The 23702-nt window shown below is 41.3% G+C and overlaps 3 protein-coding genes across 3 annotated transcripts; all 3 read left to right on the forward strand.

Moving 5' to 3' along the window:
* The first annotated feature begins 5294 nt into the window (after nt 1-5294).
* Nucleotides 5295-9568, forward strand: gdf10b (growth differentiation factor 10b). Its single transcript, XM_061706373.1, has 3 exons — nt 5295-5549; nt 7607-8451; nt 9011-9568. Exons 1-3 carry the CDS (start codon nt 5303-5305, stop codon nt 9200-9202), a joined length of 1284 nt encoding a protein of 427 aa, XP_061562357.1. The 5' UTR covers nt 5295-5302; the 3' UTR covers nt 9203-9568.
* A 2666-nt stretch (nt 9569-12234) lies between these two features.
* Nucleotides 12235-15268, forward strand: gdf2 (growth differentiation factor 2). The gene is given in 2 exon segments (XM_061706603.1): nt 12235-12685; nt 14370-15268. Coding segments are annotated over 2 exon segments (1350 nt in total).
* Nucleotides 15269-18310: 3042 nt separating this feature from the next.
* Nucleotides 18311-23537, forward strand: rbp3 (retinol binding protein 3). Its single transcript, XM_061663967.1, has 4 exons — nt 18311-19612; nt 19687-19877; nt 20817-20959; nt 21471-23537. The coding sequence occupies exons 1-4, from the start codon at nt 18419-18421 to the stop codon at nt 21794-21796; spliced, it is 1854 nt and encodes a 617-aa protein (XP_061519951.1). The 5' UTR covers nt 18311-18418; the 3' UTR covers nt 21797-23537.
* Nucleotides 23538-23702: the final 165 nt, after the last annotated feature.

The raw sequence follows: 23702 nt of genomic DNA on the forward strand, positions 1-23702 counted from the left end.
TTGTGCCACTTCAGAGCCAAACATCAGAATTGTGGCACTTCAACCTTGCAGTGAACAGTAGGTTAGCTGTTTACCCTTGCTAGCCAGGAGGGAAGAAGCCACGGATATGTGGCATTATTGTTCGGCATTGGGTGAGGTCTGCACTCCAGTGAGCTCTTATGATGCACCTGTTTTCCCTCAGTCTTACGCTCCTTTCTTACAACTGAATTTCATCAACTCTCAGTCAACACGAGTGTTTTTCCCACTAGGCCACTTGGTGCTTGGCCGGCTCTCGTTAGGATGCTTGAGGTTTTGCGCTGTGTACGTAAATGTTTGTTGGATATTCGAGGAAAAGCCTCGCCTGCTTAAAGAGCAGCTAATTATCCTGATGAGGCATTGGTCAAACCGTGTGGAGCGGGATGACAAATGAGCCGGTCCTGATGTGTCCGCACAGGACTCTGGCAATCCTGCAGCGCACAGCAAACTAGCTAACCAGCAACCACACAAGTAAACCTGAAACTGCTTTGAACACACCCTGCAGTGGTTACATTTGAGGTTCTCCAGAAAAGATTCTGAATACTTTCACTACTAACTGGTCTTTTTGACACTGGAGGCTTGTGTCTTATCTGTTGCCAAACCGAAACGTACTCTTTTCAGTTAATTTGATTTCCTATAAATCCTTAACCCATTACACATTGAACACAATTATACATTTTCTAACAGTTTTCTTGTCCAGAAATAACTAAATGCGTATTAATTTGTCTGGAATACATCACAAATAGACTCTCACATTACAGGCAGACCTGCGCAAAACTCCAAAGAAATTCAATAGGATTACAATGAGAATAGAATTGTTGTTTGTCTATATGTGCCCTGCGATTGGCTAGCAACCAGTCCGCGGTGTACCCTGCCTCTCACCCAAGGTCAGACGGGATAAGCACCAGCACACCCGTGAGCCCAGCAGACATTCCAACAGCTTCTTCCCTCTTGCAATCAACTTATTAAACAGATAACCTACAATTCCATTGCGACATGCTGCCAATTTCTTTTGTCTGAGTTTGTTGTCACATTTCTGCCGGGCCAATTACAGACTACTCGTGCACTCACTGTAGTTGTCTCGCCACGCTGCACTATTTGCATATCTGTTGTTGACCAATACTGGCCACTCATGCCAGAGTAGCATCTGCCCCATTTGCACAATGATTGAGGATTATCTGCAACATTTGCACAACCATCATTGTCCCAGATTATCGCGCTACTAGCCACTTTAAACTGCATGCAGTCCTTGAAGTCTCTGTGCCCTTTGCACAATGGTCATTGCACCGGACTATTGCGAGATTAGTCATTCGAACTGCTCCAAGTGCTAGAGGACTCTGCATCTTTTTGCACAATTGTCCAAAAAAAAATTATAATTCTACCAGCATTACCAGATAACAAGCAACCCTTTATTGCTCAGTGACTGTTTTTCTCAATGTCTTTATGTCTCAAAAGCGTTCTGTCAATTGACTGTCTGCTGTCGTACTAGAGCGGTTCCAACTACCTGAGACAAATTCCTTGTGTGTCTTTTTGGACATACTTGGCAAATACAGATGATTCTGATTCTGATTCCGATTGAGGACAAACAAGTGCGATTGAAAATGCATGGATGGGTGGATGGATGGATGGATGGATGGATGTTCCATCGTTTCTATTCGAGGGCAAGCCCTATATTAGGGTCGAAACCATGATTTGACAGACATTTGACACTGTACAAGGAGTAAACATTCTTGGTGTTGATTTTTTTTTTAACCTAAAACTTAAACTTGAACTTCTATTAGTGAAGGTGCACCACTCTAGTCCCGTGAGTGTCACTAATAACATAGCATAACAAATTGGTTGGCAACTTGCTACGAATTGGTGAGGAGAAGATGATGTGTCCAACTGTCCATCCATCCAATTTTTTCACCGTTTATCCGAAATCCTCCAAAAGGCAGATTACACCCTAGACTGGTTATTTACTGTCAGTAAGTGGGAATTGAACCTCCGCTAGCTGCACTGTCATCGAGCAAGATAACCACTACACCATTAGTGACCCATGTGCAGGCGTATGCACATGGGTCACACCCATACACGCACACGCAAATTTCACTGTGTGCGTGTGCGTGTATGGGTGTATGTGTGTGTGAGCTTGGTATACATCATTTGAAAGGATGTCATGGCCCTTGCATATCCTACAGCATGAATGGTGATTCAGCCCCAGCCAACAGTATGAAAACAAATCAAAGGAGAAGAAAAGGAGGAGGAGGTGTGGGGGGGAGCGCCGATGAAGGATCGGGTCTCGGGCCAAAAGAAACATGGTGGGCTCGTCTATCCTCCTCACGGTTCGGGGTCCGATGAGCATATTCAGTGAATGAGAGGCAATACTCTTCTATCTCACCAGCAGGAGGTGGAGAGGTGAGTGATTATTCATGTCATACAAGCTGAAAATGTGTCAATGAGTCTAAATGTGCAAATGATGACATCATGCATTTTGAATTTCTTACTTCGATTACTGACTCACATGACCACCTGTGGTGATTCTAAAACCTTCAGATAATAAAAACTAATTTAAAAAATAATCAACAGATAATACAAGTATTGTACATGTACATCGCCTTTCTTGGAGCAGACATGGTTACAGTTGATTTTTACCCATTTAGCTGACGACTGTGTCGCTTTAGCCAAGCCTCAATTTATCTAGGTTAGTCTTTTAAAGAATTCACTCCAAGCAAAGGTATTGTGCAGGTACCCCAAACACATCAATTAATAATTCATTTTTAAAAAAGGGCAAAAATATAATACATCAAAAACCTTGAAAAAACTGAAAATGCACCGGAAAACATGAGCATTGCCAGGAAACGGTTGGGCCTCCGTTCTATGCTGTGCTGTGATTGGCCAGTTTGCATTCAAGGCTGTTGAATAGTGAAACAAAAAGTAAATTCTAAATTTCTTTAAATGCAACCCACAAATGCACATACACTTGGAGGACTGAAAAGGCCCCTGATAAAGAAAATGGATCGCCACCCCTGCTTTTGATGAAGCAGTGAAGTAAATAAAGCCTCGTTTGAAGTCAATAAAGCCACGTGTGAAGTAAATAAAGCCTTTCCAATCGAAATAAGTCTCTAAAACACAGAAGAAAAGGCCGGCCTTTATTCATATGGAGACGACAGTGCAAGCGAATGTAAGTTTCAAAGCACCTAATAATGACTATTTTTCTTCATTCCCACTCTTTCTACACCCTGCACTTTGTTCTGCAGCTTATAGTGAGAACCAGACTGATGTGAGTGGGAGTCTGGCAGCAAGGCCGCTGTAATGAAGTGACTTTATGATCATTGACAATTTGTGCTCATTTGGTTGAAAATCCCACAAATTATGAGACGTCCCAATATACTCAGCTCTGCCATATTCTTTACTTCCCATATAAGTGGAGCCGGCCAACCATAAATTGGGAGACTGTGAAGATGAATGTGGCCGTGACATATACTCACAGTGGTTTCAATTAGCTCCAATGTGGCAGCTAATCAGTGTTCTAAAACTTTCTCCCCCCACTCCTTTTTTTTTCAGTTTAAAGGCTGCAAGGAGATTCCTTGTGGGGCTGATGTAGTTTCTTAGGAAATGTTACAATACAGTGCTTATTAGGAGGAAATATGAAAACATCAGCAATTTATGTGCCTTTGTATTTGAAGCCAATGTAAGGCAAAGATTAAATCAAGCCGGAAGGTAGTCCAAATGGAACCCTCCATCCATTTTCCATCTACCGCATGTCTTCATTGGAGATACTGGTGAGCTGGAGCCTCGCAGTTGACTTTGGGCGTGAGGCATGGCACAAACTCCACCAGCACATGGAGACAACCGTTCATTCCTAAGGACTATTTAGCTCTCAATTTACCTAACATGCCTGTTTTGGGCGTGTGGAAGGAAAATGGAGTACCCAGAGAAAAACCCACGCAAAGTGAAAACTCCACAGGAAGGCCCAACCTCAGATTCAAATTTAGACCGTCAGAAATGTGAGGCAGACTTGCCAACCACTATAGCAACGTGCTGGCCCATACTCAACTGCAAACTGTTTAAATGAAAAATTCCAATTTGAAAAGTGTTTCCCCAGAGGAAATAAGGGAAATAGAAATAATAATCAGTTCCAGAATCACTTGGTTATCATAATAAAACCCTTTATTAACTGTGCAGTCATTTTGAAGTAACATTTTAACATTTTAAACCAGCATACTCCAGTAAAAATAAGAAAATTCAGACATAAAAATAATGAAACACTTAGGACTCTATTTTTATTGACAGCGCATCTGTGACGGGGCGCAAATGTCAGCGGATGCTGTTTTTCGTGCAAGCGCAACACTCGCTGCCCGTGTTTGCCAATTTGTAGACCGGTCTGCGCCAAGTCGGGTGCTCCGGCAAAGTGAGGGACTGTTCTTGGAGTTGCGCCTGGCGGAGTGACAATTTGGTGGCAGAAAGTCGGTCTAAACGTACGCCTGCTCAGACCACATCTAAATCCTGGCGCAAGATAGGCTGCTGGTCTACCGCGGTGGTTTGATACCCAACGATATGTGCAATCTTTCAAAGTTATTAAAAGTGATTATCAATTTTGAAACAGATTTGAGGAAGAAACATGAAGTTATAAAATTATAAAAAATTATGTGGCGGGCGGCATACGGACCACGGGCCTTGAGTTGGACACCTGCGATTTCGCGTCTTCAATGAACTTAACATGCATGTTCTGGGACTCTTGGAAGAAACCAGATTTCCTGAAGAAAACATACAAAGACCACACAGGAAGAATGATTCGAGTCCTGAACCTCAGAATGACGCAGATGTACTTGCACAGTGAACTTCTTGCCCTAAGTGGATTTCCTTCACACTCCATTTCTTAGAGAATTGCAAATTCTAATTTTGGTGCCTGCAATTTCCTACTTAATCTTTTTTTTTTTTTTTTTTTTTAAATGCCCAATGACCACAAACCATCACCAAATAACGACCCACCCTGGTGGAAAGGCCAGCTGCGTCCATGGGCGTGGGCGTGATGTTCTATTTGCGTGGGCGCCCTTAAAGCCCACATCAGCACACCGTGAGCGCAGTCTAGTCGGGCTGTGTGCTGTCACCTTCTGTCATCCGGCAGCAGTACTGCATGCATCCTGCCCCGCTCTCCTCCCACCGCGAGAACGGCTGCACGCCGTGGACTGTCCAATGTGGATTACCTTTACCTGGATACAAAGGGGTTAGTGCGCGTGGGAATAAACTCAATCTTTCCGCCTCGATTTGATTCTCTGTGGAATATTTCACCACGGGAGCACCCATGGCAAAGTGGTTGGTCCACGCGTTACGTCTATTGGTGATTCTGGAGCCCGCTTGGACTAAAACTGTGGCCGAGGATGCGAGCGAAGTGGTGCGTCAGAGCACGTCGGAGCGGCGCGTCCTTACGCGTCCGAGCTCCGGCCGGGACGCGGTGACCAGCAGCATGTTGAAAGTTTACGAGAACTACAGCAAAGACCCGAGCAGCCACAAACGGGGAAACACAGTGAGGAGCTTCACAGCTGTCCCGAGTGAGTCGCACACGCGCATCGAGTTTAGCGCACGCAATCCCACCGAGATTAAACTCATGCATGTTGGTTATTGGTAATGATTTAGTCCATAAAGTTGAACTTCACGTTTTAAGATTGCTTTGCATTATCATTGCAGACACATTTGAACTGCATTCAGTGAGTCATCCAATAATTGCACTTTCATATTCATATTAAAAATGTCACAATTCATCATCATAGATAGATAGATAGATAGATAGATAGATAGATAGATAGATAGATAGATAGATAGATAGATAGATAGATAGATAGAAATTTTATTTTAATAATCTGAAATGGAAAAAAGAAAATATTAAATGGGAATGGTAAAATACATATCTCTATATTATAATGATACAAATAAATGAAGTAAATCAAACAAATAGATTTGACAAACATTTGGGGAACAAGTATACAGGACTTAAGTTGAAATATTATTTAGGGCAGCACGGTGTTAAAGTGGTTAAAATGTCTGCCTTACAGTCCTGAGGTTTCAGCCTCAGTTCTGGGATCAGCCCCAGCTCAACCGGGACCCTAATGAGGACAAACGCTGTAGAAAATGAATGAATGAATGGATGTTTGGACACTTTATTAGATACCAGGGATGTAGTACTGACACTGCATCAAACTGAGAGATGGTTTTTTTTTTGGTTTTTTTTTTTGTTTGTTTGGTTTTTTTAACGTTTTGCTTACATTTTTCTACGATATTACAAGCACAACAATGAATAAATAAATTGTTAAATGAACTCCCTGTCATTATTATCTTTGTACATTCAGACAGACTTTGTGTTCTAGAGCTCATTAGATTACATCTCTTGGGCCTGTCGGTGTTGTTAGTAAATTGGGGTCTTTTTAGTTATTGACTTTTCCAGTAGCTGTAAAAGTCCAAGGTGTTAGACAAGGGGCTATTATCACACCCTGACAAAACCCATAAGCATTCCCATATGTTATTACAGTACCATTGCACTGACCCAGTGTTTGGGTTTTGGGCTACGGTGGAAGTTCTCGCTTGAAAAGTAAAGTGAGCGGTGATCTAAAATGAGATTTTTCTCATGCATGTGACAGCCACTTTACTATGCATCATATTTCCCATGATTTATCTTATAGCACACAAATGTGCACATCATTAGTGGTAGATATACAACCCCAATTCCAACGAAGTTGGGATGTTGTGTTAAACATAAATAAAAACAGAATACAATGATTTGCAAATCATGTTCAAACAAAGACAAGATATTTAATGTTCAAACTGATAAACTTGATTGTTTTTAGCAAATAATCATTAACTTAGAATTTTATGGCCCAGGCTCCCAAGGTGAAACATCAGCATTATATCCTTGTTACATTAATTAGTCTCATGACACATAGCACATATTGAATTATTAGGCATACACTGTTTTTTGTCTATTTTCCTCTATAGTCATTGCAATTTATAGTGAATACAGTTGTTCTATAATAACTGCATATGAAACAAAACCACCAGTAATAGATAGCTTATATGTCTTAATGCGATTTTGACCAACAACCACAACAACAACGAAAACTCTTTACCAACCTTTGTTAACCCCTCTCAATAGCATCTTAAGAACTCTCATCCATCAAACTTCCTGGATAATACCTGCCTTAGGATTTTTGCCTCGCAGAGTTGCACTTGGGACATATTGTTAGCGTAATAGAATAACTCCCCAAGTCATTTTAACTTACTGTCACCATTGCAATAAAAAACACCAATGTGCTTGCTAAAGAAAAGTGTTTTTCTTTATGTCTGCGTAGTCGTTCGGGTCCTGGTAATCTGCAAAGGTTGGATTGAGGAAACTGGAATCTTATTGTTTGTTGAATTTGTTGTGTTTTTCTTGTTCCTTCCAAAAACATTCAAAAAGGACTAAGGCAATAATGCTACCAAAGTGAGCGATTTTCCACCCTCAAAGGTGATCAATAGGGTTGAGGTCAGGGGATGCTGAATTTGGTGTGTATAGCAGCAGAAAACATTGCATTTATTGTCCTTTTTATTCATTTGTCTTATGTTCCACATTCCCCAGGAGTGTTGCATGGAAAAGAAATATTCCAGTTCAACTTCTCCTCCATCCAAGACTCAGAGGTCATCCTGTCTGCCTCCTTCCACTTCTTCCTCAAGCGTCAACACCAGCGGTCGTGGCGTTTCCGGAGACCTCGGCGCCCATCCCCCGCCATCCACCATCAACTTCCTCCTTCCCTGCAGATCCTCTTCCATGGATTATCGGCAAACTCTGCCTCCACAACACTGTTGGGAAACATCACAGTAAGCTCCTTTAAGAAAAGTGCATGGCAATCAAGGGATGTTACAAGTGTGATCAAGCAAGCAGGAGAAGGCCTTACCATCATGGTGGAGACCGATTTGTTTCCAAGGGCAACTCAGCAGCATAGAAGTCTTTCTGCAGACAACATGCCTTTTATAATTCTCTATGCTGATGATCAAGCCATAGACGACCCCAACAGCGTGGCCGCGACCCTGCAGAGGTACGGACCTTTCCCTGTCGGGGAGGATGCGTCCACCTCATCTTCAAGAATCCGGAGAGAGCTCCAGCTCCAGATCCAAACCAATGACATTCCAGAGGTCCAGTACAACACCCTCAAGAACCACGAACTGTGGCAGAGCACCTATTTTCCTGCCAAATCCAAAAGCAAACCTGGAAGGAAGCAGAACCAGGAGAGCAGGGAGGTGCTGAGCTTTGACGAGAGGACAATGAAGAAAGCCCGCAGGAGACAATGGAGTGAGCCCAGGGTTTGCACAAGACGATACCTCAGGGTGGACTTTGCTGACATTGGATGGAGTGAATGGGTTTTAGCACCTAAGTCATTTGACGCCTACTACTGCGCTGGATCCTGTGGTTTCCCCATTCCTAAGGTGAGTGAGGGAAAACCAAATGTTTATTAACTTCAATAACTCTTTTAGAACATTCGTAGTTGTCATACAAAATATGTTAAACAGTTCAGATACAAAACCAATAACACAATCTCAACTTGAACGGCGAGCGACACTTACTTGTCATGCGATGAAGTTAAATATGTACCTCAACTCTCCTAACAGGTAACGTGTATAATGATGCTGGATAACATACTGTAACTTTTGTATAAGTATCTCAGTAGTATGGACGCTGCTAGAAAAAAATAAAAAATAAAAATAAGAAAAAGCACACAACATGCACCAAGAGTAAATCCTTTGATGCTTGTGGAAGTGAGGTCTCATAAGATGAAATGTTTTTGAAGCCTTTATTAGCGTTGCAATGAGGAGAGACACAATTTTACAGTAGCAGCCTCATTTTTCAACGAGTGACCCTAATGAGGACAAGCGCAATAGAAAATGGAAGGCTGGATGCAGATGTGAAGTTTACAAAATTCCTGGAAGTCAAATGTGCAGCACCCTTTGCAGTATTAACTCTTACATCCCTGCTCTATTTCTCAAGGTGGTGCGTCCTTCCAATCACGCCACCATCCAGAGCATCGTCCGGGCTGTGGGAATCGTCCCGGGTATTCCGGAACCGTGTTGCGTACCAGAAAAGATGAGTCCCCTCAGTGTGCTCTTCCTGGACCCGGACAGGAATATGGTGCTCAAGGTTTATCCGGGAATGTCCGTGGATACTTGCGCCTGCCGGTAGGAGCCAACAGAGACCTTCAGAGAGGTGAAGGTTCAAGGAGCAGGCAGTGGTTGGATGCAGGTGGGATTTCATTGGTTCTGGCTGAAAAGAAACTCTGGCTTTTCCTTGCATTTTTGGTGATTTTTTTGGACAGCTTTGGTCAATCTATGACGTCAAAGACTGAAATAAAGTAGACTCAATCCCATGGTAACCCATTGTTATCGCTTGAATCTAACTAATCATAAACTCACACAAAAACTGTGTATTGTCTCTTTTAACATCTTCAATATATTTGGCAGGGAATGTTGGAGATGCATGAGAGGTAACATGTTGTCTATATATTGTACATAATGGGTGCATTTTATAGTTATACTGTAGTTAACCGGAGTGGAGCTTGTTTTTGTGAGTCCGGTTACATAGGGGAAACTTGTGTATTGCTGCCCCCTGCTGTTCATTTTAGGAACATTGCAGGTCTTGCTACTACAGTGCTGTATATTCAATACAATGTACAGTTTTTAATATTATGTACAGTAATTAGTATAAAATGCTAATGTAACCTATTGCAATGTTTTTATTTCCATTCTTAAATACTGTAATCTGAGATTTTAATAATTACACACTATATGGCAGATTTTTGTATTTAAGTATTTTACAGCTAATTGGCATGTATTTAGCCACTCTATTAGATTGTAATTAATTATGTTTTTTTTTTTTTTTTGCATTCATCTTCTAGTAATAAATGCATGATAACAATGTTTTGTGTTTACATTAAAGTAACTCCAATCAGTATTTTTACACAAACAATGGCTCAGATGACAATGATTTCACTATTGAGAATGATGACGCATTAAATTCAGTTATTATGTAAAAGAACATTTTGGGGTGGATTTGTTTTACGAGCTTTCGGGGAGATTTTAATCCCATCATTTCATTTGGCAGTTTTGCATTTTCTATAGCACTTGTCCTCATTCGGGTCACGGGTGAGCCGCCTTTAGATGAAAGGCAGACAAAACCCGGGACTGGTCACCATCCAGTCTCAGGGCATAGACTGTATGGACAATAAACCCTGCTCACTTACATTCACACCCGTGGACCATAATTAGCACACAAAAAATCCCCAGCATGATTTCTTAACCAAATCCTATCTCCTATTGCCAGTCAGAGGAGCAAAGTTCCAATTCTTTCCGAGCTTGGATCTCCCTGCTGTGTTTGATTCCCTCATGCATGCCTCTATTATTTAGTGATTTGGTCATTAACTTCCATCACCTCATGACTCCGCAGTGGGAACTTTTAAAAGCATGAATGGACCACACTGGAAGTGATTTGACAAAAACACTGCATGGATTCGTGGCTGAAAGACAGGAATTTTAAGATAGGCCAGACTTGGGCCAATGTCCCCAGACACATTGGCTTGGGATTTGGGTGCAAATCCCCCCCTCACCAGAACCTGCTGTCCCATCTTCCATCTTTTTGACGCACAGTTTGTGATGGAGGCCACAAACACAAATTGTGTGAAATGTTCTCATGTCAATCAATCCTAGTGTCTAACTCGGACTGGTCATAAATATTGTTTAGTTAGTTGTAGAACAAGGACTTAGTCATCAAACGGAGGACATTTGAAACATTTAAAAAAAAAAAAAAAAAGTCCGCAAAATAGTTTTAAAATCTCAGCCAGTTGTTATTTTTAGGGCATCAGATTTGTCTCAGGAATTCTTGACATTTGATCACGTTACCCAATAATGTGTAAATATTTTTTATATGTAATTACACATAGAATCCCATTCTGTTGAATTTCCATTACACCTAAATAGCGAGAACATGTTAACTTAGTATCGTAAACTCGTCCATATGACAGTAGATTCACTCTACCATGGTGCATTGAGAAGCGAGTTTAATTTGATTTGTGAACATGCTTGTAACTCAAAACACTTCACTTTCACTTCTGAAATCATCTTCAACTGAACAAAAATGTTTGCAACAGGATTTTAATCAGGAGAATAGCACTCTATAATGGTGTACATTACAAAAAGTAGTAATAACGTAATTAAATAATGTGTAAAGAATTAGGTAGTGTTTGCATCATGTTTACTTCATTGTGATTACGCTGTTCCTTTCTGTGTTTGCACATTGGCCACCTGGGGGCAGTATAATACAGACATGCGAATGTAAATGGAGACTGAGGAGATGGTCACAACTACTCAGTAAGATGCAGTAATATTAGTCGTTTTTCGCAGAGGATAAATAATATATGCCTTTGACAATTGGTATATTGTCTGTCTACATGTGTTGCTCCACCGTTTGTGTTCAAATGTCCATTGCTTAAAATGTTGTAAAACCAAGCCACCAATGCAATCTGAAAGTCTGTGGCATGTTGCCCTGTTTTTTTTTTTTTAAGCATTAAGCTAAGCAAACTTTCAATAGCAGAGCTATGTGGTTGTTTTAAATAAACTTGTAAGTCTCATTGTTTTATTTTACACTTGACAGTGAACTTCAACTCGGAGTAGCATTAAACAGCTTGAAACTTCATTTTTGAAGAAATGTCAATATCTGCCAAACCGTTGGTTGCTGTGAAACGATCTAAGTTGTCACTGCCACAAAACAGTGCTTGTATCTCAAATTCTTGCTCTCAAGTCAAAGGGGATTTTTTTTTTATAAATCACTCGAACAACGGTACGCTTCTCAAAAATCTTGTAAGATGGGCCACTCGTATCTCAAGGCACCACTCGACTATGTGGCTCCCTAATTATTGATACGGCGACTTGGTTGCTAATCGTGGATAACCAGGGTGCTAAAGAATGCACTTGATGTTTCTTTTAATAGACTTTTTCATTGTTATTGTTTCCGCTGGCCTTGACACTTTCACCCTGTGCGTAAGTAACCTCGCCTGTTCCAGGACCTCCCTCATTATCACCGTCAAGTGTTTACAGTGTCTTCATTAGCGGCCAGCCCTCCAGCGATAACGAAGCTTAAAAGAAGCCATCAATGGTGGTGATAAGCATGGCCGTGCTACTATTTTGGTTGACACTAGTTCCCCCGTGTTTACTCTTGGGAGCATGGGAGTGGACATCAGTGCTATGCTCCCTTCACTGGGGATCTCCTTTGTCCAACCTTGCCATCACAAAAGCTAGCAAGCTTTTTGTTTGAAAATGCACAACTCCAGAAGGTTCTTGTTCCAGTTGTGTTTGAGTCTGGTGCTTTCCACGGGTTCCTGCACCTGCAAGCCGCTCAGCAATGACATCCACGGCGACGATGACCTCGAGGGGCTTTACTCCCAGCACTCCACACAGGAGGATCTTCTGGAGGAGGAAGACATGGACTCTAGGATGGCCGATCTCCTCGGAACCATGAAAGAAGACTTCCTGAGGAAACTCAACCTTTCTAATGTACCTCAGGAGCATGGAAAAATTTACCCTCCTCAGTTCATGATGAAGCTCTACAACAAGTACGCCTTAGATAGCACGGCAATCCCTCAGTCTGATGTCATACGCAGCTTCAGTGTCCAAGGTACAGTGAGGAATGTGCTTAAACGAGAAGGTTTAGCATTTGCAGATAAAATAGAAATGAAGATTTATGTTGACCAAAGGATGAGGATCATTATAGACCAAAAACACCCACTTAGGTTAGTGGGTTTAAGTGAGCAATTTGGGCACTAGGAGTGTAGTGGTAAACATTGTTGCCTCATGTACTTTGCCTGGGTTTAGGTCCCAGGGCGTGTTCAACTTCCAGCTACTGAAGGTATCCTACATCCCCGATAAATGGCTGGCCGCTGGGCATTAAAATTGAGCCAAACAAATCATACGTTAAGTTAGAAGATGTGGGAAAAACAGTGGATATCAAAAGTCTACGCACCCATGTTTAAATGCCAGGTTTTTGTGATGGTCAAAAAAATGAGACCATAATAAATTATTCAAAAATGTTTTCCACTATTAATGTGACCTACAAGCTGTAACAACACAAGTAAAAATATATTTTCTTTAAATAATTAATTCACGGGGAATTAAAAATAAACATCGGAAATAATGTGGTTGCACACCTGTGCACACCCCCTAATAAATGGATTGTGTGTTCAGAACTAACCTGTTTTGTTAAATGGGAGTCAGCATACAATTCAGATGTTTTAGTAGGCATTTTCTTTGTTTTCGTTTTTCTATTTTTTTTTTTTTTTACAAAATTATTTTGTATTTATTTATTTTTATTTTGTATTCATTTGTATTTATTTATTTATTTATTTATTTGCTTTCCAGCTGAAACCTAAAGGTGATTGTGTTGACATGGACTGGCATTGCCAACTGTTCAAAATTCCCTCAACCTTGTCTAAGGTGTGTTCTTTTGTTGATGGGCAATGTTGTGTTTGCGCCGATCATAACTTTTGGAATTATGGGCAAAAGTTCAATCTTGGTTTCATTGGCTCATAACACATTTTCCCAGATCCGTTGGGGATATTTTGATGCTTATTGATGCCCATTACCCCAACACCAAGCCACTGGGGATCTCCAGTTCTGGTCCAGATAAATTGGATGGCTGCATTAGGAATGCCGCTCGTGAAGAAAACTGACCTGTTGTGAAAAAAGGGAGAAATATAGCGATAGGTACAAATTGTAATACGATTTCACTTCCTTGTCTGGTCAATCAATGATTAATTTCATGGCACATCATCATCATATTGAAATGTAGAGAATGCAATCCTAAATTTTGACTTTTTCCTATTCAACTATTTTAGCTATTTATTATTTTATTCAATTATTGTCTATAAATTACATTAGTTTGTATTAAAATGTTAGTTTGAATATAAAATGTACAGTTTTGACCGAAAATGGTTTCTACCCAAGAAATTGTGGGTGTATTTTAGAGCAGTTAAGTTAAGAGAAATGATAATGCACTCTATGGTTTATTATTTTTCACTGATACGTAGCATGCTGGTTTGCTAGCATAATTTACCAGGTTACAAAATGACCTTTAAGGGGGGAAAAAGGTGTTTAAAAATATCCATGTATTTCTTTCTTAGATTATAATTGTTTGACTGATAGGAAGGACTAGGAAGATACTGGATACTTGACATTCTGGTTGGGGAACCCCTGAAGTTCTAAAATGTATTGTATCCTCTATGGTCTTAAGTGCATAACTGCATATACCGACCAGCCACATATTTAGCATGACTCTTCTGACCATGTCCATATCACTCTTCCAGATATCACACATTCTGTGAAAGATGGCCCAAAGGCAAGACACAGGCTGCTGTTTAACATCAGCATACCCAGCCACGAAAAGGTCATCACAGCTGAATTACAACTCTTCTTCGTCCCGGATGCCAGGTCAAGGGTGACCTCCCACATTTTCACAGCCTCTGTGAACGTCTACGAAGCAGATTACGACAGTTTGAAATCCACGCCACAACTTGTAGCTTGCAAACAGTTGACGGCTTCTCAGAGCATGTGGGCGACGTTGGATGTCACCGCATCCGTGCAGAACGGAGTCAGGTCAGGTCATCGAATAACTGGGTTTGATGTTGTGGTGGCCGTGGACGACTGTGGCGATGATAGTGGCAGTTTGAGCATGAGCCTTTCAGTGGGCGATAACACCTCAGCAGCTTTGATCGTCTTCTCAGATGACCTCGGCAGCAGGAGGCGGGAGGCCAGGAAAGAACTCAAAGAGATGATCCTCCATGAAAAGGAAACCATCTTCCACTCGGATGCCAACTGGAACACCGAGGATCAGCTCGCCAATCAGATTCCCGGAGTTCACTATCGTCGGAAGAGGAGAAAGGCGGAGCGGGAATATTGCAGGCGGACGTCTCTCAAGGTCAACTTCAGGGACATCGGCTGGGACAGCTGGATCGTGGCACCTCCGGAATACGACGCCTTTGAATGCCGGGGGTTGTGCTACTACCCGCTGACGGACGAATCCACCCCATCCAAGCACGCCCTCATCCAGACGCTGATGAACATCCGGAACCCCAAGAAGGCCAACATGGCGTGCTGCGTCCCCATCAAACTGGACCCCATCACCGTCATGTATCAGGAGAATGGACTTATCACGATCAGATACTTGTATGAGGAGATGAAGGTGGCAGAATGTGGATGCAGGTAGTCGGGAAGAACACAAATACTATATTTGACATTGGTATTATTAAAACTGTATTTATGTTGTCCAGCTATTTTATGAATACATGTAAATCTGTATATTTGTAATTTCAATCTATAGTTTCCTACAACAGAATATGTACAGTAGTGAATAGACCATTGCCCCTTAGGACCTGTCTTATCATTAGTTACTGTACATACTCCTGTATAGTGCCGCTGTTTCTTTCACGATATGAAAATTATCAGAAATGATGCCATTGAAAAAATATATATATAATTAAAATGTGACATAATGCATTAATAAAGAATTGTGTTTAAATACTCTTTTAATACTGTTCAATTCTGACACACCATAAAATAATCTTTAGGACTGAGTTCAAATTCGGTTTTATTGTAAAAATTGTCATTATTCTGAGGCTTTCCATGCATTAAATAAATTGTAACACTGGTAAATTATGTATGGGGTTGTAGCAAATGTGGTCTATGAAAAAGAAAATGGAGATGCCAGTATCTATTTCCATGTTTTCAATTTTGTTGTCAGTTTTAATTTGCCAAAAAATGGCAATATATGATCACATTTTCATAATATACTGAATGTACTGTATAAGGTAGCAGGGCCATTGCCCCGGAGATTTAGTGAAAGGTATTGCAAATGTGAACCACTACACAGGAGGGGGCGGATGATAAAGTGGGAAAAGTGGTCTATATCTTGGACTGGTTGCTAAAAAATTGAAGGCTGATTGGTAATGAGTGGAAATTGGGTCCAAATCAGCCACCTATGTGAACCCCGAAATCGCCAAATGCAGTCGATTGTACATAGGTTGGCTGGAATGTTACAGCTCTGTTATTTATGGATATACAGTACTCAGTAAAAGTACAACATAATTATTATCAACTTTTGTGTAGTTGGTCGGGGAAGGGGATGGATTATCACTCCAATTTCACTCTGATTGATTGGCACCCAGTCCAGAATGGAGTCCACCTTTTGCCATAAATCAGCTGGACTTCACCCCATTAGTAGTATTGTGGATATGGTAGCAACGTGAACCACTAAAGTTCGAAAAGCAGTAGATTGTGGTTTCCTGGAAAAGTCTAGATAAAATATACTGTAAATTGTACTGATGTCAATATGTGAACCACTACGGAGGCCAAACTGAAAGCATACTTCTCAACACTTGTTTATTAAATTAGTTCAATCTCTCAGGAGGCTGAAAAGCTTAGTAGATTAACAACTGTGACCGGCTGGCATTCTGTACCTACTGAGACGTTAATTAACTAAAAAGATTATCCCAGCGCCTTGGCAGTCGTGAATATGTGTGCAAACTGATCCCTGAATATTTTAGGGGCAGGGCTAGTTTGAGCAAATGTGCAGAATTAATGTTTACATTTTGTTCTCATTCGATTTGTGTATTTTGTTATTTGGTGGGTACAGTATGTACAGGCAAGGTCGAATAGAAGTAATGCTGGTGTTCAGTGAATTAGCTGCGTGTTATGCAAGTTGAGAAGTGATATCGAAAGTAAAGGTATTAAGATTAGTAGACTTTGGATAAAGAGTTTTGCTGCATAAGCCTTGAGCTGCATGCAGACGTGTCTGGATCAGGATCTCGCAGGTCCTCAGCTGAACCCAAATTATGATCTATAGTTCTGTAGACCAAGCCAAGCATTTCAAAAGAGAGCAAGACTCAGGGGTGTCACTAAGTTTTATGAACGGGGGGCGCTTACCCCCCAGCTGTGTCACACCCCAGCAGTGTCGCACCCGGAAGATATTTTGGCGCTGGGGGGAGGGGTGTGTGAGTGGTGATCAAGTGTGGGCACCATCTCGGTGGCCAAAACCTATTGTCCCCTAATCATTTAGTGGGGGCTTAAGTACATTTAGGAGGGCTGAAGCCCCCCTAAAATAGGCCTAGCGATGCCACTGGAGCAAGTTAACTTTGCTCTCGTTTTCACCGTGAAGGAACATGCGATTAAAAGCACCAATGCCACGTGTCGACAAACACTCAGCTGTGAAGTAACCCAGACGTGACCTGCACTTAATTGCACCAAAGTACACCACTGCCGTGAGCTTTCGTAATGCGATAGTATGTAACTGTGATCGGGCTTTTGAGCATATTTGAATGCTTAAACTTGTGCGTTTGTACGAAGTTTTGTCCATTGACCCACAGGAACATTGTCATCGTCACTTGGTTACTGCTCTTGAAATGACCTTGGAACAGAAAAGGGCTTTCCTCAATAGCCTGAAATATCTTGGTCAAATAAATAAGATTAATTGGGAATTCGTTGATGCAACTCAGCCCCTGCTTAATTGAACAGTTATCAATTGATTAAGTGGAGTGTTTTGATATTGTTGTCTATAAAGTGTATAGCAATTAAAATAAAATAAAGCCAATACTTTACCTTTATGTGCTTGTATGTCAATGTAAGCATTCTATTATATTGAGCAAATTTGGACGCATGCATCATGTGGGTTGCCTGTATTTTTTATATTTAATGACTTTTGATGTGTAAGGAAGTAAAATGTCTTTATCCCGTACAATATCAAGATATATTGTTTTTTGTTGTTGTTGGTTTTTTTTGTATTTGTCACAGGTACAATGTACAGAAATGTTTATGCAGGAGTGTTAAATCTATTCTATTGTGTTCTGTTGTACTTCTGACCAGCAGAGGGGGACACAACACCAAGCAAACTAAGCATGGCACCTCATACAATTCTTGTTGTTATATGTATTGGTAATGAAACAATAAAGATTAGGATAATGTACATTGTTTGTGATGAAAGCCATTCCACAAATGTTCAGGGTGTATTCTGATGTTTCTTTTCTCATTTCATCAATATATATATATATATATATATATATATATATATATTTGTCATTTACACCGCCAACTCACCTGACACTACTAATTTAGCATAATTGCTCAAAACACCTTGTTTAAATATACATTCAGTATGTTTAGAAACGCTTCCCGCTTGCTACGCCTACTTGGCGAGGTTGTTTTTGCATTACAAAAGGTATAATACGATTAGAGGTTTATTGTGGGGTAAATCCTCTTATGAGTGTGTTAACAGAAATCGTGGAGCCATAACAGAGGCATTGGACAAAGAACCTCTCGGTAGGCACCAGCTTCACTCATCTTTGGTGTGGCAAAGCTGGCAAAAATGGCAAAGGCTCTAGTTGTGGTCACGACTCTTCTAGTTTTAAGAAATGTTGCATTCATCCATGCCGCGTTTCCTCCCAGCCTCATCGTTGACATGGTACAGATCATCTTAGACAATTACTGCTCCCCAGAGAAGCTGGCAGGGTTGAAGGAAGCCATCGCAGCAGCCAGCGGCAATACAGAGATCCTCAATATTCCAGATGGTGAGTCTTTGTCTCGAGTCCTCAGCGCTGGCCTCCAGACCACAATCAATGACCCACGCTTGAAGATCTCCTACGAGCCAGACTTCGTCCCTGTGGTTGCCCCGCAGATGCCTGCCCTGCCCCCTGAGCAACTTGTCGCAATGCTCCAGAACGCAATCAAGCTGGACATGTTGGAGGGCAACATCGGCTACATGAGGATCGATCACATCCTCGGGGAGGCGGCTGCTGACAAGATCGGCCACATGTTGGTAGACTTAGTCTGGAACAAAGTCCTATCTACTTCAGGTCTAATCTTTGATTTGCGCCACACGAGCAGCGGGGACATCACGGGACTCTCCTATATCGTCTCGTACTTCACCTCAGCCGACTCTGTGATTCACATCGACAGTGTGTATGACCGTCCCTCAAACACCACCACAAAGATGTTGTCCATTCCCACGCTGCTGGGGGAGAGATACGGCACAACCAAACCTCTCATCATCCTCACAAGCAAGAACACCAAGGGCGTAGCTGAAGATGTGGCCTACTGTCTCCTGAACCTGAAGAGGGCCACCGTTGTTGGAGAGAAGACCGCTGGGGGCTCGGTCAAAGTAGATCAATTTAAAGTTGGCGACACAGATTTCTACGTGACGTTGCCCACCGCAAAGTCCATCAACCCCATCACTGGTTCAACCTGGGAGCAAACAGGTGTCACCCCTGATGTTAAAGTCAATGCAGAGGATGCCCTCGCCACGGCCATCAAGATAGTTCAACTCCGCGCCCAAGTACCTGCCATCATTGAGGGTTCGGCAGCCCTGATCGCCGACAACTACGCCTTCGAGGAGACCGGTGCGGATGTCGCAGCAAAGCTGAAAGGGCTCCTTGAGAATGGAGACTACAACATGGTTGTCTCAGAGAGCGACCTTGAAGAGAAACTGTCAGCAGACCTGAAGACCCTGTCTGGAGACAAGAGCCTGAAGACCACCAGTAATACCGCAGTCCCGCCACCTATTGTAAGGCCCCAGAGCGTAGACTAATTATTGTTGTCATTGTCTATCATCCTTGAAAGTCTTGTTTATCTCCTCAGAATTATACTCCAGAGATGTATATTGATCTCATCAAAGTCTCCTTCCACACGGACATTTTCGAGAACAACATCGGCTACCTGCGTTTTGACATGTTTGGCGACTTCGAAGAGGTCAAGACCATTGCCCAGATTATTGTGGAGCACGTGTGGAACAAAGTTGTCAACACTGATGCAATGATTGTTGACCTCAGGTGGGCAATTTTCAGCCAACCCCAGGCATCTGTTTAAAATGTCTGTTTAAGGATAAAAATGGTCAACTAAAATGGTTAGGTGTGAATATACAGTATATACTGTAAGTTATAAGTATACTCAAAAGTACACATACTATTCATGGTGTGAGATCGTCTATTAGTAGTGTAGTGGTTCGCTTTTGTCCAGTTGGTAGGGAATAGATGAGTTACATAAATGGTCTGTGATTGCGTGGCAACCAGTTCTGTGGGTAGTCCATTTTCGCAAGAAATAATCTGGAAAGTCCACTGATAATGTACTGGTTCGCTCAGTCAACTTCGGAAGGGAAATTTGCCAATGTTTCGTACTTGGCTGCGAGTTTTTTCTTTAAAAGTTATTTTGTGTTTCTCTTCTTTATCAAGGGACCGGCACTTGGAACCTATTTTGGCCCCAAGTTGCTTATTGAGCGGTTATGCGCAATAAATAAGCACGAAAACCTTCAAAATTCTTCCAATGAACGTGCGCGTTGATGAGCACTCAAAATGAAAACACTCAATAAAGTTGTACATGTGCATGGGTTGTTTTGTGTGAGCGCTTCATTCCGTGGAGGAAATGAGCAGTCGAGTCATGTGGTTTTGGTACCAAAACTGAGCAGAAAACTGGGACAAAATATCTGCGGAAAAATTTCTCGAAAAACGAATTGTACAAAAACTAGGGCATATGAAAACCGAGGTTCCACTGTATTTGGTTTCTGACTCCAAGTTCACAATTCGTCATTGAAAGACTGTCGGCCAGCTGAATGTATGCTTAATGTAGAGAGAGCAACTAACGCCTTCATCATCAGTCGCTTAAAACCAATTGGAATGAGAATTATTAGGTAAAACCATTTTGTCTTATGTAACCTGAGATAACCTTTTTCTGAATCACAGTTTTTTTCTTCTGACCTGTAACTGTGCTTGCAGGAACAACCTCGGCGGGCCTACAACAGCGATCGCCGGATTCTGCTCTTACTTCTTTGACGCCGACCAGCACATTGTGCTGGACAAGCTGACAGACAGACATTCTGGAATCTCCACAGTGCTCCAGACACTGCCTGAACTCACAGGTAATTGGATATGGCATTGGATCATTGCCTTTTATTGCTGGTCTTTGGTACAGTACTGCTAACCTGCGTTCTTGCCTAATGTGTAAGGTTTTACTGAGATCCCTGACATAAAGTGCAATTCTGTCAAATTCTCTTAAAAAAACAGGGCCATTGATGGGGAATATCTTGCTCCTCCGAATTTGTTGCGTCAGTGTTGTTAATGTTTCCTGGCTGACGTTCTACCCAAGATCTGCCCAAGTATCTCAAATTAATCCAAATCTCAACCGCGGTTGACTTTACCTTATTTACATGTTCTTTATGTGGTGTCGTTATCTGTGGAGATTGAAAAAAGGTGACAAGCCTAATTTTATAAAGTAAGGTGTAGAAAGTACAGAAAGTACAGTTTTTATATGAAGGGATTAAGAATTGAAGTCAAAGTACAGATACCGAAAATAATCTATTTAACCACAGTAACAAAGCATTTGTACGTCGATACCTCCCACCGCTGTTGAACACTTCCTGTCTGATTCAGGTACGAGGTACGGGTCCAAGAAGAGCCTGATCCTCCTGACCAGTGGAGCAACAGCCGGGGCAGCAGAGGAGTTTGTCTTCATCATGAAGAGGCTGGGCCGCGCGATGATAGTAGGAGAGATCACTTTCGGTGGATCCCACCCACCCAAGACCTTCCAAGTTGGTGACAGCGACGTCTTCCTCAGCATCCCCACAATACACTCTGACACTAAATTGGCGCCATCCTGGGAAGGAAGCGGCATTGCTCCTCACATACCCGTTGCGGCGGCGGCCGCCCTCGAAACGGCCAAGGGCATTTTCAACAAGCACTTGGCCGGTCAGAAGTGAATGGTGTCACAATAAAGGTCCACTTTTGCTTTGAGAAAATTGTTGGTGCTAGACTTGTTCAAAGAGAAAATGTATTTTAAGAAGAAAATACTTTGTCACAAAATTATTGTCACCTACTTGTCTGTTTGTGACGTAGATCAACATTTTAAACCAGCATTTGGTGCCAGTTTTTATTTCATTGTGGATTTCATATGAAGTAACTGTCAAAAATAATTGGACTCACTGAGGCTGACACTGTTCATGGTATTTGTTATTGGGTACTTTAAATTGGGAATGGTTTATCAACTTGTGTCAAAAATCATCTTTTCATCATCTTTGTGAAGTGAAAACACTAAATGTCCACTATGTTCATTCTGCTGTTAACTTTGTGTCATGAAAACCTACTTGGGCCCCTGTGACAGTGGCAAGATCAAATTTAAAAAGTAAATAAATAAAAAGTGGGAGGAAAAAAACATGCCTGTTGGTTGTCTACTAAAGTATAAATGCTTCATGACATCCCATTTTTAACCTTCAGGTGGCTCGTATTCATAAATCAAGTGCAGTGGTCTTTTGTTTCATTCAAGACAACTAACATCTGGACATGTCCTCAGTCATGGCATAAAATCGAAAATAATATTTTATTGCACATACTGTACACATGTACAGTGGCTGTAAGACGTCGACACACTTTGCCACGTGTTTGGCAGAGTTTGATATGTTCTGATGGAACCAATGTTGAACTTTCTGGCTATAATTCCAAAAGTAACAAGTTTGGCGCAAGCACAATACTGCTCATCAACTAAAGAGCACCATACCTACGTCGAAGCAAGGTGGTGGCAGCATCATGCTTTGTGACGGTTTTTCAATAATTGTATGTGGGGCCTTAGACAAGGAAATGGGGGTTATGAGCAGTTTGAAGGCGCAAGCAGTATAAACACAAAATCTTCGGGCTTGTGATAGAAAGTAAAAAAAAATTCATGAAAATCCTATTAGAACATCTTAAATTTATTTGGGGTGAATCAGAGGCACTTTAGATGGTGGTGGATGTATGATGACTCCCATTTAAAAGTGATTGGTTAATTGTGCACACACATCCTAACTATAAATGAGTGAGCACACTTTATTTCAGTCTTTTCTTTTTACTTCCCTTCCTGAAAAGATTATTATTATATTTTAATCAATTGAGTCATTCAGGTTAAAGGCATTCTTAATGGTGGAAACAGTTTTGAAATGATTTATCTTGGTCTCCTTTTATTACATAAAAAACTTTGCATTTGAACAGGCGTGTGTAGACTTTTTATATCCACTGTAAATACTTTATGGATGTGTTTTCCTTTAAATTCACTTTTTTAAATTGGATTTCCCCATCATAAACAATAGAGGAAATTAATTTCTGTTTTAAAAAACAGGAAATTTTAAATATAGATATTTAAATCATGTGTAGAGTCTCATCAAAATTTAATTGGATTTAGTTTTTCTGGGGGTGTCAGGGGGCGTTGGTTAGCAAAGACATCACCATGCAATAGAATGCAACACAACTGACTATTTCCCAAATGTACCATATGTAAGAGATGTTGTTTCTACTGACACCTTACAAAGTATATACTGTATTTGGTGTTATTCTGAGATTATCATCAGGGTGAGTCAGTGAACTATGAAAGAAAGAGGCTTCCATTGAGAAAAAAAAATCTGTCTTTTGCGGCAAGGCCACCAGAAGGGGGTAGCAAAATAAATTACACAAAATAAATGTATTATTCATCTGCTTAATGCGTCATTTAGTTTAATTTTTGATTAATATAGAGTTTACCTCCCACAGACGTCTTTATGTTGTTGTTTTTTTGTTTAGTTTTTTTGTTTTGTTTTTTGGAAAACAATGCATCCGCAGGCCTTATCCAGGATGGGTGGAACAGCCTACAGCCACAAAACA

The sequence above is a fragment of the Phycodurus eques genome, chromosome 19, assembly GCF_024500275.1.
Source record: "Phycodurus eques isolate BA_2022a chromosome 19, UOR_Pequ_1.1, whole genome shotgun sequence".
Taxonomy (NCBI): domain Eukaryota; kingdom Metazoa; phylum Chordata; class Actinopteri; order Syngnathiformes; family Syngnathidae; genus Phycodurus; species Phycodurus eques.

Coding starts and splice junctions, on each gene's coding strand:
- gdf10b (XM_061706373.1), top strand. CDS start 5,303: ATGGCAAAGTGGTTGGTCCACGCGTTACGTCTATTGGTGATTCTGGAG. Junction 5,550..7,606: donor GAGCTTCACAGCTGTCCCGA/GTGAGTCGCACA, acceptor CACATTCCCCAG/GAGTGTTGCATGGAAAAGAA. Junction 8,452..9,010: donor GTGGTTTCCCCATTCCTAAG/GTGAGTGAGGGA, acceptor CTATTTCTCAAG/GTGGTGCGTCCTTCCAATCA.
- rbp3 (XM_061663967.1), top strand. CDS start 18,419: ATGGCAAAGGCTCTAGTTGTGGTCACGACTCTTCTAGTTTTAAGAAAT. Junction 19,613..19,686: donor CCGCAGTCCCGCCACCTATT/GTAAGGCCCCAG, acceptor TTATCTCCTCAG/AATTATACTCCAGAGATGTA. Junction 20,960..21,470: donor GACACTGCCTGAACTCACAG/GTAATTGGATAT, acceptor TGTCTGATTCAG/GTACGAGGTACGGGTCCAAG.